This window comes from Pogonomyrmex barbatus, unplaced genomic scaffold (assembly GCF_055798465.1).
Source record: "Pogonomyrmex barbatus isolate J1 unplaced genomic scaffold, ASM5579846v1 scaffold7, whole genome shotgun sequence".
Lineage (NCBI taxonomy): Eukaryota > Metazoa > Arthropoda > Insecta > Hymenoptera > Formicidae > Pogonomyrmex > Pogonomyrmex barbatus.
Genome location: NW_028297171.1, coordinates 4,163,689 through 4,181,004, shown reverse-complemented (window position 1 = coordinate 4,181,004; position 17,316 = coordinate 4,163,689). Strand labels below are relative to the sequence as shown.

The following is a 17,316-nucleotide window of genomic DNA, read 5'->3' as shown; positions in this document are numbered from 1 at the left end:
TTGTCGAAAGTACAAATTCTCGCGAGAACTCGTGGCAATTTTAACGCAGTAACATGATTTAAACTTACGGACTCATAGACTTTTGCTTTAACTTATAAACTTGGTTGGCACAACACTTCCACTTCGACTCAACTTACTCAATTCTTCCCCAATCTTCAGAAAGATAATTACTCTTATAACTATTTACTATAGATTTTTCTGGACTGCTTTCTAAATTCTAAACCCGATTCGCAAATCTTTGATAACTCTTCAACTCTTCATTCAACTCTTATACCAAACTTAAATTACGATATCGAAAGATTTTTCTTTATGATTATTTACTAATTTCTGTAATTTCTAAGAAGAAATTGTTATCATATCCAGTAATCGTAGCTTCTTCAAAAAATCGTTTGCCAACTTAAACCGGTTCATCATTAGTCGTTATTGCAACAATAAGACGAGATACGCCTAAGCAATAAGATAACAAAACTGGATTAAAGCAGTATTTTTATCGGGAACTACCTTGCAGTTATCTCCGCAGTCACCACCTAAATATCAAAGTGATTTCTCCATATACACGTAATGATCACAATATTGAAATTAATTAATTCTTCAAACCTGTTTTGTGTTCTTTTGCATAACTTGTCTTTCACAAATCGATTCTTGGCAAATCGCTTCTTTCGAACGCAATACCGTCACCTTTCGAACGAATTATCTGACTCGCGTTCAAAACTCAGTCGTACGCGTGCACTCGAAAGCCATCGCTAGCGCGGCGCGGTGCGGCGCCGCGCCATCCTTGGCTCGCCGTGTCTCTTTTTCTCTGTCTGACCCGGCGCGGATCACCACATTATTCCCCTGCGCCCCTCCTTGCCGGCCTGCATGCTGTGTCAATCGTCTCTTTTACCCCTACCTTTTGTCCGCGTGATACTCTCGCCGGCAACGCGGTGCGGTGCGGTGCGGTGCGGTGCGGCGCGGCGCGGCGCGGCGCGAGCGGGGACGCCGTGTGTTGCACGCCGACGCATCGGCGTAATAGCAGCGACGAGAAGTAAGGGAGGAAAAGGTCACGTGGGTTATCTGGCCGTTTCGTGCGAGAGCGTGTGCGCGTCTTACGTGGTGTGTCAGTCGACACGGCGACTCCGGCGAGTCCGCGGTGGTTTAAATATAAACGGCGGCGCGCTCGTCCGCGCCGCCGCGCCGCCACTGCGATTCCTTTCCGGCACACCTCGGGTACCGGATGCGGGTCACGCATCGATGGGTACCTCCGCCGAGGGAGTCCGGGCCAAGCCGCACGCGAGTTCCATTTTTACGCGCAGGAATTAATAGGGCGAAGGAGAGAAAAGGAGAGAAAAGGAGAGAGAGAGAGAGAGAGAGAGAGAGAGAGAGAGAGAGAGAGAGACGGATAGAGTATAGGGTTATCGGGGGATAATACAGAATTCTCGTTTTATCACGATCGCATCTCTCGATAACTCATGTCGAACTTGTCAACAGGATCGTTCGCTTTTCACAATTTCTACAACGGCTAAAAATATATCCCTTCCGTTGTTTATCGCAAATGATCATACAAACGAATCTCAGAATATATCATACACTTACCGTGAATAAAGCTACTTCATTGAGACGTCTACGTCATTCAACCCCTCCAATCTTTATTATATAGTTTACACATCTTCTATTTAAGACATTAGATTAATAGAGATTAATTAGAGGAAGTTTACATGTATATAGCTTACATGTATATAAATCCTAAAGCAGATAGCCCACAAGGCTTCTTTGCCGTGCGAGGGTGGTCTCGTTACTATTGATAATTTCAGTGTAATTCATATTAGGTATGGATCGTACGTGTCCGACTGGGAGCGTATTCCAACGCGTGGGTGGACGCTGCACGCATTGTCATTTCTATGGTTTTATCGCTTTCATGCGTTTTGTTCACCGGCGATTTATGTCGTCGCGGCATCACGCGTTTCTGTCGTGCAAGCTACCACAATAATTCGAAAGCGCTCTCTCTCTCTCTCTCTCTCTCTCTCTCTCTCTCTCTCTCTCTCTCTCTCTCTCTCTCTCTCTCACCCTCCCTCTGTGTGTCGATCGAGCGAGGCGACGTTAAAAGTTTCTGGCAGGAAACCGAACACCCCGTAACGACGACCTTGAATACTCGCCCGCGCGTGCGCGCTCGCGCACGCTCGGAGATGGTTCGTTAAACCAGGAATGTGTAGGACTTCGTTACGGAGTTCCGCTTTCATTACGGATCGCTCGAATCTCGTCAATGACTTAAAGCCGAAGAGCGGAGACGCGCCAAGAAATTCTGTTTCCGAGGAAACTTTCGGCTTGCACTTTCTTATTAAATATTTAATCTCATTAATAACTGAATGCCGCTAATTTCACGCAGGTGTCTCTATTATTCAGATAAAAATACGCGACAAAATACGCGAATACAATAATAAGTGCGTATACCGCTGTTAAACATCCGCTTCCTTGAAATCTTCAATTTTACTCACGTACTACATTATTATTTGTAAATTTATAGACTTGAAAAACATTGTAAAAACATCAGCCGTGACTTAGAAAATTTACTTCCAATTTTCAATTCATAAAATCAATCAAACAACACTATTTTCCTTTCTCTTCCTTTTTGCATCGAAGATTAGAAAGAAATATTTAAATACTAAAATAATTTAATAATGCATTTGACATTTTTTCCTGACAAACGAGTTTTAGTTATACTTTCTCACTCAATTCTTCGAAGGTAATCCGCATGAACAGTTAACACCATCTCCCCTCAAAAGAAACTACGTTCTTTGCATATTTTCGCAAAGTTAACTCGCACGTGCAGCTTTGATCGAATACCTCCTTTCTCGCGCTTGACGCATCCCTCTTCAACCCCTCGTCGCGTATACTTTTCCTTCTTTTTGTAAGCCAAAATGTGCATACGGCACACAAACATACACACGCATACGTATACATCTTCGTCTCCTTGCCACGATAACCGCCAGCGGTTTTAAACGGCTCCATTCCCATCACCGGAAGATAAACTCCTATAAAATCTCACTGCCGCGCCGGTTTAAGGCGTCTCTCCCATCCACTGTCGCGTTCTTCGCAGACTGCCGATATTATCCTTCGCTTTATCCGAATTCCCTCGCAGACTCGGGAAAGAGGGGGGGGGGGGAAGAGGAGTAGCGCGGAATAGAGCTTCGCCTTGTTTCATTTTGCTCCATTCTCGCCGACATTTTAGAGCGGAGAAGAGAATGGAAAGGATTTGAAATATGAAAATGCAGAAAGGAAAGAAAGAAACATACGACATACGTGCGGATTTCCATTCGAAAGAATGACGATGGAAGTTAGATGATGCGGAAAAGCGGAAACGGACGGAAGATCGACGTTGACGGAACGGAAAAGAGAAGAGACGCATGACAGAGTAAAAACGGTCCTGAGACGCTGACGCTTTTGAACCAGTAAAAGTTTAAGCCTCCGCCGTAACTCGCAACCTGTTATACTTCCGCGACACCGATCATCTTTCGCGAACTGCCCCGTGATCTCGCCGTTTATGCGACAGTTATCTCTCGGCGCGGTGGCGAGAAGAGCCTCTTCATGGAGGCGCTGTAACGAGTGCTGACATAGCGCCTTGCCACGTTCTTCTCTATTTAGCGCGTTCGCCGCTTTGAAACGACTCGTCCGCCTCGCCGATTCGTCAACTCGCGAAGATCAAAGTGTCTCATACCGCAAAGTAAAAAAAATGCGATATTCTAAAGCTGTAATTTAAGGATCTTTTTACCTTTGAGTTTTTAAATCGGCGCACAAATTTCAAAATATAATAGCCCATCAAATTTACGCGTTGAAGACTTAATTTCAATGTACGATCGAATACTGAAATTAATGTGTACGTGTGTATATGTGAGAGTAATATTTACTTAGCGTCTTTCAGAAATGTATATTGGTTGCAAATAGACGACATCGGAACTGAATCTTTATGAAATGCGGATCTCCATAGATTGTATCGAACTGTATAGCAATGGTATACTTCGAGATTCCAGCACCTCTGATTTCAAACGAGTATCGTGCGCCACGATGTACTTGCAGGAAGTTTGTCCGGTATATCGGTAGGATCGAAAGTTCGACGCGGGTCGGCTCGTTGAGAGCAATTGGACGCCCGCATGGCCAAACGCATTAGCCGCTTGATTGGTATTCCAAAGATCCTCGGTGTGAGAGAGAGTCGAGGTAGTTCCTTCCTCCTCTCCTACCTCTCTACTCTTCCGTCGTTCTATCTCTCACGCTCTCTCTCTCTCTCTCTCTCTCTCTCTCTCTCTCTCTCTCTCTCTCTCTCTCTCTCTCTCTCTCTCTCTCTCTCTCTCTCTCTCTCTCTCTCTCCAGAAGCATAGGATCTTCATCACGGTGCCTGTTACGAATAAGCTCTTAATTCCTTGTAGGGTTCTTGACTCCCACTTCTACCGTCTCTCTGACTCTGTACTGTCCCTCCCTCTCCTCCCTCCGTTCGCTCCTCGCAGGACTCTTCTTCGCCGGTACCTTCTCCCTTTCTCAATCCGAGAGAGTTCTCGGTTCTCTCTCACTGCCGCCCAACCACTACTGCTTCTTCCAATGCGCACCCTCCTCCCCGCCTACCCGTCTCGCCCCGCGTTCGCGATCCACCCGCTCAACGACCGCCACCCCACCCTCTCGACGCCACTTTCTTGGCTTCTCTCACTTCTCGTGCTCGTCTCTCCTTCTGTTTTGCTCTTATACAAAAGTCGACGTGGGCTGTATGCTCGTACAGATGTGTCCAGCGTTGGATTCAAGCGTACGGAAAGTCGGAGCAAAGGAAAACTCTATATAGCATGATATAGCGCGCGCTTTCTTAAACGATCCTTGTATACGTAAATCGAACTCAGGGAATTAATCATCCTGCCAATTGCGCAATCACGCAAGCGAACAATATATAATACACAAGAAGATATTTAAAGTTTCGAGTTTACAACATAAAATTTAATTTCCAAAAGAACCTATTCTTTTGAATATTGACAGAAAAAAAGATAAGACTTGGAGTCTCATTGTATACATTTTATCATATTATTCTTATTTGAGATTCGTCTTATAGCCTGAAGATTAAACTAAATTCCTATTATGAAACGATACGCAAAATAAGATATTTCTCATTTCTTCAACTGATTAGTTCGTCATGTTCGAGTCACTTGTTTCTATACCGAAGCTAGTTTTGCTTCTCGGTCCGTTGCTCGCACTCGCGCGTACTTTACTACAGTCGCTCGGTTGGGTACCGTGTCCTCCCTTACAGAGCGAATAAGTAAAGCGAAGCGGAGAAGCGTATATCGACCTCGTGCTCGTAGGTGTGGGTTCGGACCGAGAGTGGTCGGTCTGCTCACGCTTGGCAGCCTGGCGACTACGAGCCGCCTCTCTTGGGTTCCGTGCTCTCTTGGGCAAGCCCTCAAAAAAATCCCCAATGCCAGGGGAAATGGGGACAGGAGTGGTCCTGGAGGGAGGAGGAAGTGTAACCGGGCTAGAAGGGGAGGACGGCGAGGGACGGCGAAAGGGGAAGAGTTATATACACGGGATCTCTCCCACCGTCGTCGCCTCTCTTCTTCGTCTTCTTCTTTTGCGTCTTCGTTTTCTTTCTTTCTCTATCTCTCTCTATCTCTCGCCTCCTCTCTCCTTTCTTTTCTGCTCTACCGCAGCAATACTATCTATCTCTTTTCAACCAGCCTTCGGTCGTATTCCACTTAGCAAGGGCGCGTTGGAAACCGACAAACCATCATAGAATACCTTGCAGCGGAGGCAAGAGCGTAGCCGCCAGTGCTGCGGGAGAAATAAAAAGGATTCTCCTCTCTCTCCTCGCAGCATGCCAAAATAAAACGGCACTCTAGTTGTTTGCCTCTCTCTTTCTCTTCTTCACTCCGCTCTCACTCTCCGTGTTCACTCTGGTCGTCCCATTTGGTCTGTGACCGGAGAGAGAGAGAGAGAGAGAGAGAGAGAGAGAGAGAGAGAGAGAGAGAGAGAGAGAGAGAGAGAGGGAGGGAGGGAGAGAGGGAGAGGACAGGGGAAAGGAATTGAGAGAACGGTCAGGTGGGGATACAGGGGGGCAGAGAAAAGAGACGGGCTCTTTATTGGTCTCTGGGAAACCGATCCCCCTCAAGGGCAATTAGCGAAGTACAAAACGGAGGTAGCTCTCTCGGTTTATGGATTGGACGGTGAGAGGCGATTGAGCCCCCCCCCCTTTCCCCCTCTCACAGCTTTCGGCCGTAGAGATCACGTTCCGTAGTATTCGGTCGAGTGAAAAGTGTCATGGATAGCTCAATCTCGCGGATTAATGTCGGTCAATAACAAGCGCCGCGCTAATGCGAGCGCCATTCAATTTAATTAGCGCAGCGTAGAAGCGGTAGGCAGGCGGCTCTAGCAGCGCGAAAGCACGACAGGTGATTAGAAGTTATGCCGATGTAAATTACAAAGCGGGAAATGGTGTTCGCGAACGCTTAGATTCGATATTATACTTATCGTGCTCGGAACGCACAAGGCGAGGAATTCATGCGACATGCATTCTTCGTGTGAGAACGCACGAGTTTTTTTTTAACAAGGTCGAGGAATGATATTAGCGGGAGGACGAAAGAGACTTGCGCCTGATTCGACGCTCTGCTTCGAGACCCCTTTTCAAGATCTTTCACCACCGTCTCCTCCTCACCTCGCTCTGTCCTGTCATTCGGACAACCAGCTCAAGGACAGTCACCTTCCGTCGAGAAATGTTACTGGAGCGTGTGTGTCACGATTGGAAAATGCGTTTGTCCTTTGCCATATGACTGACAATATTGCGTGATTTGGGCCGACTATCTTTATCTCGGAAATTTTATGTGTGCTATGGGAAAGCTGATATTTTGTTTACTAAAATTAACGTCAAAATTTAGAAATATTAGATAAGTTTTATATTTTTCTAGTAGTTCTCTACTTTTCTAACTTTTAGATTACAAAAAATACAAGATTTTTTTTCTTTTCTCTTTTAGAGAATTTTCAACTTCATTTTCATTTTAATAGTGACAATTTTCAGATTAAAATAGAAATTACTTAATTGATTCTATTGTGAATGTTTTATTTTTTCGTTTATATGTAGAAAATTTGTCATCACGTTATACCTGTAGAAAATAATTTGAAAGTCTTAGTAATTCAAGGAATCCGTAATTCAAGGAATCAATATCAATATATATATCTAGGAAAAGCCATTGATAATTCAACAAATTTTTTGCATTTTAATTAAAAACCAATTTTATCGATCATTCGTCTCAAATAGCAGAAATTGAATTTCATCTTACAGATCCTATTTCGAACTGCATATTGTTCTGAAACAAGCGGAATATTCCCGGAACGGGTGTCAACATTTTTCTTACAATTGTCTATTTTTCCTATGCAGGAGATTAATCCAATATATGACGTACTTTATACTTAGATCGCCGTCGACTATCTCTGGAACATTGTTCGAACTACCTCCTCGTCGACGGTAATTGAGAGCTCTTATTTCATCATTAGCAGCAGACACTTCATCGATTCGTATCCATAAATGTCACAATCGTTTGACTCGATTCTGCCTCTTTCCTTTTATAAAAACAACCACGTGCATCAACACCTATCCTCACCTTCGTGGAATACTACCAAAGTATATTATTGCGTAAAGTTCTTTCGTACAAAGGCACAAATTGCATGTACAAAATCTTTGGTAAGATCACCACCAATTCACGAACGACGTTCGCTGGAAAGTGCGCGCGAGAGAAAAGATTAATGTCGATAGCCCCCTCTGATTAAACCTTCGGCGCCTGTATTCCCCCTCGCTTTCGCTCTCCACCCGTGTATTCTCCACCTTCTGCCTCATCCTTGCGGCGCACCCTAGCCTCTCCCCTGTTGCCCCCTCCCCCCTCATTCCTTGTCCGAGGCTCTCGTCGAGGCGAGATAGCCTCCTCATGTGGCGTGTACGCGTCATCGCCAAGTATAATATTCCCTTGGCAGACCAGCACAGGCCTGGCTCGCTGGATCGTCGGATCTCACATGCGAGTGTAGCTCGAGACCTGGAGGGGCCAGGCCCCCGCGTGTCCACGCACACAGATCACGTATACACACATACAAACGCGCGCGCGCGCGCGCGTTTGGCCTCTAGATAGAGCGGGCGTTTCAGCGCGCGGCGGAGGTGCACGAAGCGGGCAGGCAGGCAGAGGAAGAGACAGGGGACGGCGGCGAGGTCGGTTGGGCGTTATTGAAACACTGGCCGGTTGCTTAGAGCACGTGGGACGTATGCATTTCCAGCGGATCGTCGCCGATAATTGTGGGCGATCGTCCGATGCGTCGGAGCGGCTCTCGAACCTTTCGCTTCGCTATTGCGAAGTCATGCCACCCGGAAGCGACCGCGGAGCTAATGATCTTTGCGTATTAATAGGCAGGCGTGATATCGAAATGAGACAACTGCTTGGATTAGTTCATGGATCTATAACACATACGCGGAAAAGGGGGAGGAGGGGGAGAGGAGAGGAGAGATATCGCCCGGATTAATTATCGGACCTTTGTCGGGTGGAAATAAAGTGCCGTGGAAAGAGACGGCTGGTGTGGGGGGAACAAATTGCATCGCTAAGGTCGACGTTGGAGGCTAGGAGAATGTACATCCGCCTATATGTGCCTTTGTACAACGTCGAACTTGGGAAACGTCTTCGTAAGATTACTTGAAGTTTTACTTCTTTTCTTATCCTAAATCTATCCAATTTTTTTTCTTAATTATTTTTAAACGAGTCAACGAGGATATTTGTAAATAGTTATCGTTCATTTTGGCATAACACGCATCATTTATTTCGGTCTCTCTTCGCGTTTAAAAAGAAAAAAATTAAATCGACAAAAAAATGATGCAACATCGATCGGCGCGCTACGGTGTCAGCTACGAATTTCAGAGGGAATATACGGTCTCGTGGAAAAGCCTGATTCCCACGAATTGGTGGTATCGCAAACGTGGAAGAGGAGCGGGTAAGGTTTTTTTCCCGCGCATAGTTTTAGTTAGTCCCGTAATAAAAAGGAGGAAAGCAACGACGATGACGAGGGCGACAACGACGAGCACGGTGTACGAGAAGAGAAGAGAAGAGTGCGCGCTCCCTGCTCACGGGGCGAAACGCGACTGGAGGGAAACGAATCGAAGCGACATGCTATGCGGGAGAGCCAAATAGAGCAGGGCGCGTGCTCGAAACTGGGCGCCGCTCTATCCTCTTCTTTTCCTTTCCCGTTCCTCGCGCCCTCCACCCTCCGCCCTCCGCCCTCCGCCCTCCGCCCGCGCCGCACGTCCCTGTCATGCGTCGAGGGGGATGCTTGGATCGCACGTGTACGCGACTAACGTTCCTCTTCAGCTTTAGTTCCACCGTCAGGTGATATCGAATGCCGCGTCAACGGGACACCCTCGATTCGTTATGAATTTCGCGATGCTTAATGCATTCCGCATTCGCATTCCGTACGAGTGTCTTCTCCCGAGCGCGCTCCATTGCGGAGAGACGTCCTTGATCCAATCGATGCGAGACCGTTCGCGGACTCGTAATTAATTCTTGACAGCGAAATCTGCGCGTTTCTCGCTCTGCGAAAGAACATCCGTTAGTTAGATCTCTACGTCTCCGCGTATATTGCGATAAGACGATCGGAGACGCCGTATTTTAAATTAGACATTTTTAATATTGCAATCATTGATCTTACGCGAGACGAAGAAGGATTCCAGAGATCTCCCAGATATCGGAAACATACCACGCGGATGAAAGTTTACACAAGAGAATACCTACAACGGTTTTGCTGAGCCTAACAGGCTCTCTGTCATAAGACTCCAATAAATTTTACAAAACAAGTTTACGTTTTTCTCATCGATCTATTAATCGCTTTAGTAATTTTCATGAAATTTTTTCTCCTTCAATCAATCGTCTTCTGCTTAGGTAATCGATCATGGAAAAACCTGTTAGTAGGATAATGACTGGAATATTAAAGATATATGTACAACTGTAAACAAGTTACAGTTTTCATATTTAAAGCTCGAGACTTCAACGTCTAATTCTTCGTTAATGTATACGGCGTTCTCCGTCGTCGTTGTCGTTATCGTCGTCATCGTTGGACTTTTCCCCTCGGTGGAAGGCAGTGACGTACACGTGTGCGTGCGTGTACCGTCCGACGGCACACACGCCTCGGGAGTAATGGATGTGTTACACGGCCGAGGATTCAGAGAAACACGGACACGTACGGGCGACACGTATGGGAGGGACGGGCGGACGAATGGGAGACTGTTACACCCAATTGTCCCTCGTTGCGCAGGGGTCAAGTAAGGTAGCCAACCGACCATGCCGGACACCCGTGGTCGCCCGTGGCTCCGACAATACCACTACCAATCGTACAGCATTTTAATCTTAACTTCGCAAATTCTCAAGTTATCGCCATCGTGTGACCAGAGATTCCTGCAGCGTCAAATCTCAATCACATTTAAAATACGAGCGGTAAAGCTATTTTTGTTTTATACGTGCCGATCAAATCTTAGATGACTCCAGATAGGTGAGAGAAAAGAAAGTTGGACGCTAATATTAAAATTAAAATGGAAATCACACGTAAAATAAAATACGATATGGTAGATAGTCAAATAATTCTTCAAACATTTCTTCCTTTTTTCATATATAATCTAAATTAAAAAACAGGATTGCATTTTGAATTTTTTCAAGCAAGAGCTAGACAGAGTTATCTCGAAACGGAATCACAGAGAATAAATGATTCGTTTGCTTCTCATCGATTCAAGTCTACACTTTCATGTCGTCTTTGGACGGTGAAGCGCAACGAAGACTTGGCAAAGAGCATGTCTTTTCCTGTCGACGCCACTGGGTTCGTCCGCCACCGCCGCTGCCGCTGCCGCCGCCGCCATCGCCGCCACCGTCGTCATCGTCTTTTTATTTCTTCTTCTTTTTTGGGGGCGCACACGTGTGAGGTTATCCCGTTGACGGTGACCCCGTCGTCCTCCTCTACCGACGTCTCCTCCTCTTACTTCGCATTTGCTTTCCAGATCAGAAGAGCTCTTCCATCGGCTCTCCGCCGATCTCCCCCTGACGCAACCTGGACTTCGCCGCTTTGGAAACGTACGCCGGTGATGTCATCCTTTCCTCTTCTCTCTTCTCGGTCAACTTATATATCGGCGAATATTCCTCGTCGGATCTGCTCTCGTGAAATCGCACGATCAGGCGTATCCTTGAATGGTGAACGTGTGAAAAAAATCAAGCGAAAATTCTGTCTCCTCGACACCGTCATTTCGATGCTATCTTTGACAAACAAGAACAAATCGCTTTGATTGGATCTCACGATCTCTCTCGCCGCAGGAACAATCATCTCGCTTTGCGACAGTAATGATCAAGGCATGAGGTTTAGCGCGAGAACCATAACGGTAATCGAACCGTAACGCGATTCAGTTCTTCTGTTCCGAGAAAAATTAGAGAGATCTCTCAATCATACACGTGATCTGCTACTTTAGATCGAACTAATCGCGGATCAACGGCGGTAGCATTTCGCGACGCTAGCGAGAAGATTCGATTATAAGAATTCTGGAAGAGATGGGCGAGACTAGAGACGGTGCGGAGAGTTAAACGGTAAAAGTACAGCGGGGAGGGAAAATAAAAGCGCACCGAATGAGGGCGTAGCGTCGGTAATTGCCGGCGGCCTTGAGACCCGTTCACCGTAGGAGCCCGTGTATTTATACGACGCCAGATTTGGTAGGCAAATGAGTCGAAATTGAGAGTCGCCCGGTACACTGAAATGAATCGGCCGAGAAGGAGAGAGAGAGAGAGAGAGAGAGAGAGAGAGAGAGAGAGAGAGAGACAGATAGAAACAAACAGGAGGGAGCGAAGAGCATCGGCGACAGGCGGCCGAATCGCGACGGCTGGTAGGTGTTTTGCCCCGGTTAAAACACATAGCGGAGAGATCACCGGTAGGCCACAATCATTTCCCCATTATCCAAAGAGCTACTCAGAAGAGGCAACTAAATCGACCACTCGAGCGAGCGTTCTCCGCGCAAGCAATCATTCTAACGGGCCCAATTCGGTCCTCCTTTTACGTCGGTCGGCGCGGCCGTGGACGTGTTCCGGGTCCTCGACGAGTTTGACCTTTCCTTTATTCCCATTGCGTTTGCTTAATTGCTTTGAGTATTCCTCGATTTATCACGTGTTATTTAACGCTTTGAATATGCCTTATGAAAGACATTTTGTAACGAATTACATTTTTCTCACCGCGAGCCGAGAATGCCTATGTTAAAAAAAAAATGAATAAATATAGCTGTCCATTCAATGATTTTTCTAATGGTTCTAATATTATAAAAACTAAGCGCAAATTGAAATCCATTATTGATCGAGGATTTATAATTACGTTTTCTATTGGTTTTCTTATATTATTAACATTCTTACATTATTGTTTTTTCATTGAAAATAAAATCATTGTTCCTCATTCCTATACGTAATTCATTGAGACGTAATTATCTCTCTCTATTAACGAATACTAAAAAACTAATAAAATTAATATTTAATTATTAATTAAACTCATTTAAAATTATTGACATACATACAGTCCTTCATTGAATAATACTGCGCATGAATGATTACATTTGTGGGTTCTTCTCTGGAAATTAGATTATTCCAGAAATGTCACCGAGAAAAACAGATCCGCGATCTGACAGACTTGCTGCTCCGGAGTGACAATCTCGAAAGAACTCGTCGTCTCTCAACTGGCTCTCCGATCTCTCTCGTTAGTCGCGCGGCTTCGACGGGTAATTCAACATCTTCACTTGTCTAGAAAGACAAAAGACAATCGTCTCGGACGATCTCGCGGCGGTGTTCGGTGATCTCGCCGCCGTGCCGGTTGCCGTTGATTGGTCGGACACCGGCTACTGGACCCGGTTGACCCCTAACCCCGGCAACTCGCTCGCCTTTATCGTCTGGAATTGCTGTGTTGGTGGCGAGTTGGTACAACACAACGCAGCTCCCGCGTCCGCGGTGGCCTCATCGTCTCCATCGTCGTTGTACACGCGCACGTAACCGCGTGTACTACACGCATCTCTCGTGGAGCCGGGCAGCCGCACGGTGGGAGCGGAATTCTGTGCGGAGCGACAAACAATTGCCGCCAAGTGGCTTAATTGCAGCCAACTAAACAAATGTTCCAACCGTATCTGTCCGCCGAGAACGGCGCTTGCGACCGATGTTCTTTTCTCTCTCTCTCTCTCTCTCTCTCTCTCTCTCTCTCTATCTCTCTCCTCTTTCCTCCCGCGTTACTCTGCGGCAGCGATTCCCCTCTCTCACACAGTTCTGGTTCCATATGTCTCTTCCCTCCTTGGGAGAGGCGGGAGGAGGGAGAGGAACTTATCGTTCCGGAGTCACTCGAGTCACTGTGAGCTCGAGTCAAGAGGAGAGTTGCCTCTCCGTTCCTCTTTTCTTATCCTGACTGTCATGCGTTCCCGCATACGAGTGACTACGTGGCGCGTGAATCGAGGCGCGGTTCGCGTTCGTTGCGTTAACGACGTGTGACCTCGACGACGAACGTCACAACAGAATTCTCATCTCCGAGAGATCATCGTCAAGATCATGAGGAGGTTAGCTGGAGAAACTGGAATCGTTAGCGCGCTCGACGTTTCCAGGGGGATTTTAAACAACGCGATTACTCTTAGCCCCGTTTTAATACTCCGCTTCTTCCGCTCGCTTCTGTCTTCGTCCTCGTGCTTCATGCCTGGAAGACGCCAGGATCATTTCTCATTCGTTGCAGTCGTAGGTGTATATACGACCGACCGGTTGTGCGCGCAGCGAGATTCCCATTTATCAGGGTACATCCGCCGGAAGTGGGGCGGCCCCCGTGCGTAGGTGAGACGGAGAAGGAGAAAGAGAAGGAACGCGCAGTCTGCTGGAGAAGCGGGAGGACAGGGGATCTTTGTTTATTAATACCTGCGACATCATTGGAGTCCTTGAGCGCGGCGAATGAAATCAGTATGATACCAATATGTATTTAGATTTCGACGTAAATATATATATATATATATATATATATATATATATATATTTATATAAACAACATATATATATTTATATAAACAAAAGTTTGGTAAACCAGTTTACCAAACTTGAATAAATTGAAATGTATAGAATAATAGAAATACATAGAATTAAGATAGAAATTTATCGTTTAAAAAAGTGACGATTTATAAATGAGATATATATATATGTATATATATATTTATATAATTTATATATATATTTATATATATATATAAATATATATATATATATATACATATATATACATATATATATATCTCATTTATAAATCGTCACTTTTTTAAACGATAAATTTCTATCTTAATTCTATGTATTTCTATTATTCTATACATTTCAATTTATTCAAGTTTGGTAAACTGGTTGAAAGATCATATTGATGCGTGAAAAAATATACTCCAAAAATATATGCGATACGTAACGCTCGAGTATTATCCGAATACCGTTTTGTCGATCGACAAGTTTCCACATGTAACATGTGAATTCCATAGGACTTCCTATATCGCTCCATCGTCTCCGCGTTCTTGTGTAAATTAAACGCAACAATTCGCAGATATTCTGACGCGTAAGATAACTCGTAACGATTGTATCGATGGTATCAATTACAAGAATACCGCTGCGAAGCTCGGTCCGCTCGTCGCCGATCGACTCCTTCCCAGAAGGTAACCTACCGCGATTATCTTTAATGGCAAACACCTTGACGGTATGCCAAGCCGAGCGAGATCAACCGCGGTGAGATCGAGACCTCCGAGACAAGCGCGGCACGGTTGATCGCGAGACGCGATTCTTGAAATCGCAAAGGCGGGGACTTAAATCGGTAGAATTTATCGGAGAGTTTTCTGTTAGGATCACAGAAATTTTATTTCGTGTCTATCCTTCTATTTTATTTTGAATTTATATCCGTACTTCTATCTTGTACACCTCCATCTGGCTTACACCCTTATCTCGCTTACATCAACCGTTTCCGGTTTGGATTACAAAGAGAACTCATTAAAATCGATAGATAGATGTAGATATTTCCGTGACCGGTTCCGCGAAAATCATGTTATATTAAATTCTTAATGAAAGATTCTTAAAATAACCTTCCGCGAATGTGCAACTGGAAAGAGAGCGGGGGCAGAGGAAAGAGAGAGAGAGAGAGAGAGAGAGAGAGAGAGAGAGAGAGAGATAGAGAGATAGAGAGAGAGAGAGACGAAGTGAGACGCTCAGCCAATAAATTCCACCGATTCCAGCCGATTATTAAATAGATTCTGTGCCCAGCTTCTAATATACCGATAAATCTCCGAATACGCCCTAAATTCGTTTCATCCGAAAAAACATAGCTAATATCAAAAGCAAAACGCAAATAAAAATGGATACGACATAAAATATGCAATATTTATGAAAAGTAAGTTTATCGAAATCAAAAACTTGTTTACATGTAGTTGATAAACTGACCGATTATAAATTATAATTACGCAAATAATGATCGTGAGTTTAACGCGCTGCTGACACATACATAAAATTATATCTATCAATATAAATAAAATTGTTAAAAAAAAATTAAACATTCGAGACATCTGAGCATCTTACTCGTTCCCACATTCAACAGTCTTAACGGAACTGTAAAATCGTCAATGTGTAATAAAACGTATTTTCTTACCGTGAAAGAATATCGTTTTTGTGTTTTGTAAGCGTTCCCCTTCCCTCGTATATGCACACGCATGCAGAAGGTGACCATTCGTCTAAAAAAAAAAAAAGAGAGAGAGAGAGAGAAAAATTGCGACGCGACATTTCGTCACGATTGGATCTCCACGCCGCCTATCGCGATTTTCACGTTCGCACGCGAATACGACGGCTCGTCGGAATTTCTCGGTTACATCATCAGGAGTTTTTGCGGCGCCGCGCACACCGATACGTATGCACATACGCGCGCTCGCACGCCGCCTATGTCCTACAAGTCCGCTGGACAAAGTTGTGGCCGGTATCAATTGGCCGTGCTCTCCGTGTTGTATACCGGTCGACCTTCTGAAGTTGCAACACGAGACCTGACACAGATAGGAGAGACTGCGCCGCCGTTGCGCCCGCTGCAGCAATACACACGGCGAGCCAGTCGGCTCAGGCATCGCTCGGGCTAACGTAGAGGCATGCCTTGCGAAACTGCCGGCAGGCCGCTCGGCCGTTCGTTTCAACGGGGAAAAACCCGTTAATTTCGTCGGGATAAAATCAATCAAAGCGAGATAGAATCGCGCCGCTAGAGTCTAGAAGATCGCCTCGACTCGCTGCTAGTCGAGGATCGATTAGAACGCGGAGCGCGAAGCGATGCCATATCACGGAGCGCGGAGAATGCTTCATGCTGATCTTTTCGATGAAAAACGACCCGACCATATAGAGGTGATCCTCTGCCCGTCGAGCCTCGGCCTTATTCCCGTCAAAACGACCCTGACCACTCGTTCTCGGCCAGTGGCGTAAAAAGACGACGATCTTTTTGGGAACGAGCCATACAGAAAATCACTTTGTATGACACAAATAGGATAATATTTTTTTATATATTTCGGAAAAAATATTAACAAATAAATATAAATATAATTTATTATATTATCGTGCAGTGCTGCGCGGCGAAAGTAGAAGATTATGGAAAAGGTGATGATTTCGCAGATTAATTCTCCGTTATAACGATCATTATATACGCACTTATCACGTTTACGCGTATTACGAAGGAATTATATCAGAGAACTTTTTTTCGACATGTGATTAATAATTTTTTAACACATACATAAAGATATAATCGCGTTTCCGCGCACCTCTCGCCCGGTCGACGATCTATCTTATTTCACGGGCTATGTTTAGAAATCATTGTACATGGCGTGGTGAAATGAGCCAAAGACGCTGTCCGCGTTGATCGTGAAAGGGTTAAGAGGCGACGCTCGTTTAAGCTACTGATCCGAGATTCTCGACGCGCGTCACCTTCGCAACGCGGCATAACGCCGAGGCGTAAGCAATTTGCGTTTCGACGAATCGCGAGCCGGCTCTTGATCTGGGACAATAAAGTCCACGGTCTTTCCGTGGGTGTATGGTAACACGAACAGCCTTCGATAGCTTCTTCTTGATCGTACGTTTTATATCGCGACGCAATGTAATAAAAACGTAATTCTACTATGTAATTTTTCATTTCTGTATCAGTTGGATATATGAAATCTAAATAAATAACCGTTAAGAAAATATTAGCATCAAGAAAAAAAAAGTTACTAACTTTAATTGATAAAATATCTCATTTTATAATTACATAATAATTAAATATGGACAG

At 45.1% G+C, this 17,316-nt stretch overlaps 1 protein-coding gene across 11 annotated transcripts in view; it reads left to right on the top strand.

Annotated features, from left to right (window-relative positions):
- Positions 1-17,316, top strand: part of LOC105423759 (nucleolar protein 4-like) — a 66,287-nt gene that overhangs the window by 26,748 nt on the left and 22,223 nt on the right. The window contains exon 1 of one of the 11 annotated variants that reach the window (XM_089083250.1): positions 13,282-13,576. The exons of 7 other annotated variants lie outside the window; for them this stretch is intronic. Coding sequence is in view for 3 of the 4 variants with exons in the window: in XM_089083254.1 (XP_088939380.1) it covers positions 13,956-13,964 (9 nt within the window). In the remaining variant the exon portion in view is untranslated. Of the gene's footprint in view, positions 1-13,281; positions 13,577-13,617; positions 13,965-16,628; positions 16,653-17,316 lie in introns of those variants that run through there. 3 more of the 11 variants (XM_089083254.1, XM_089083246.1, XM_089083247.1) reach the window with 3 other exon arrangements.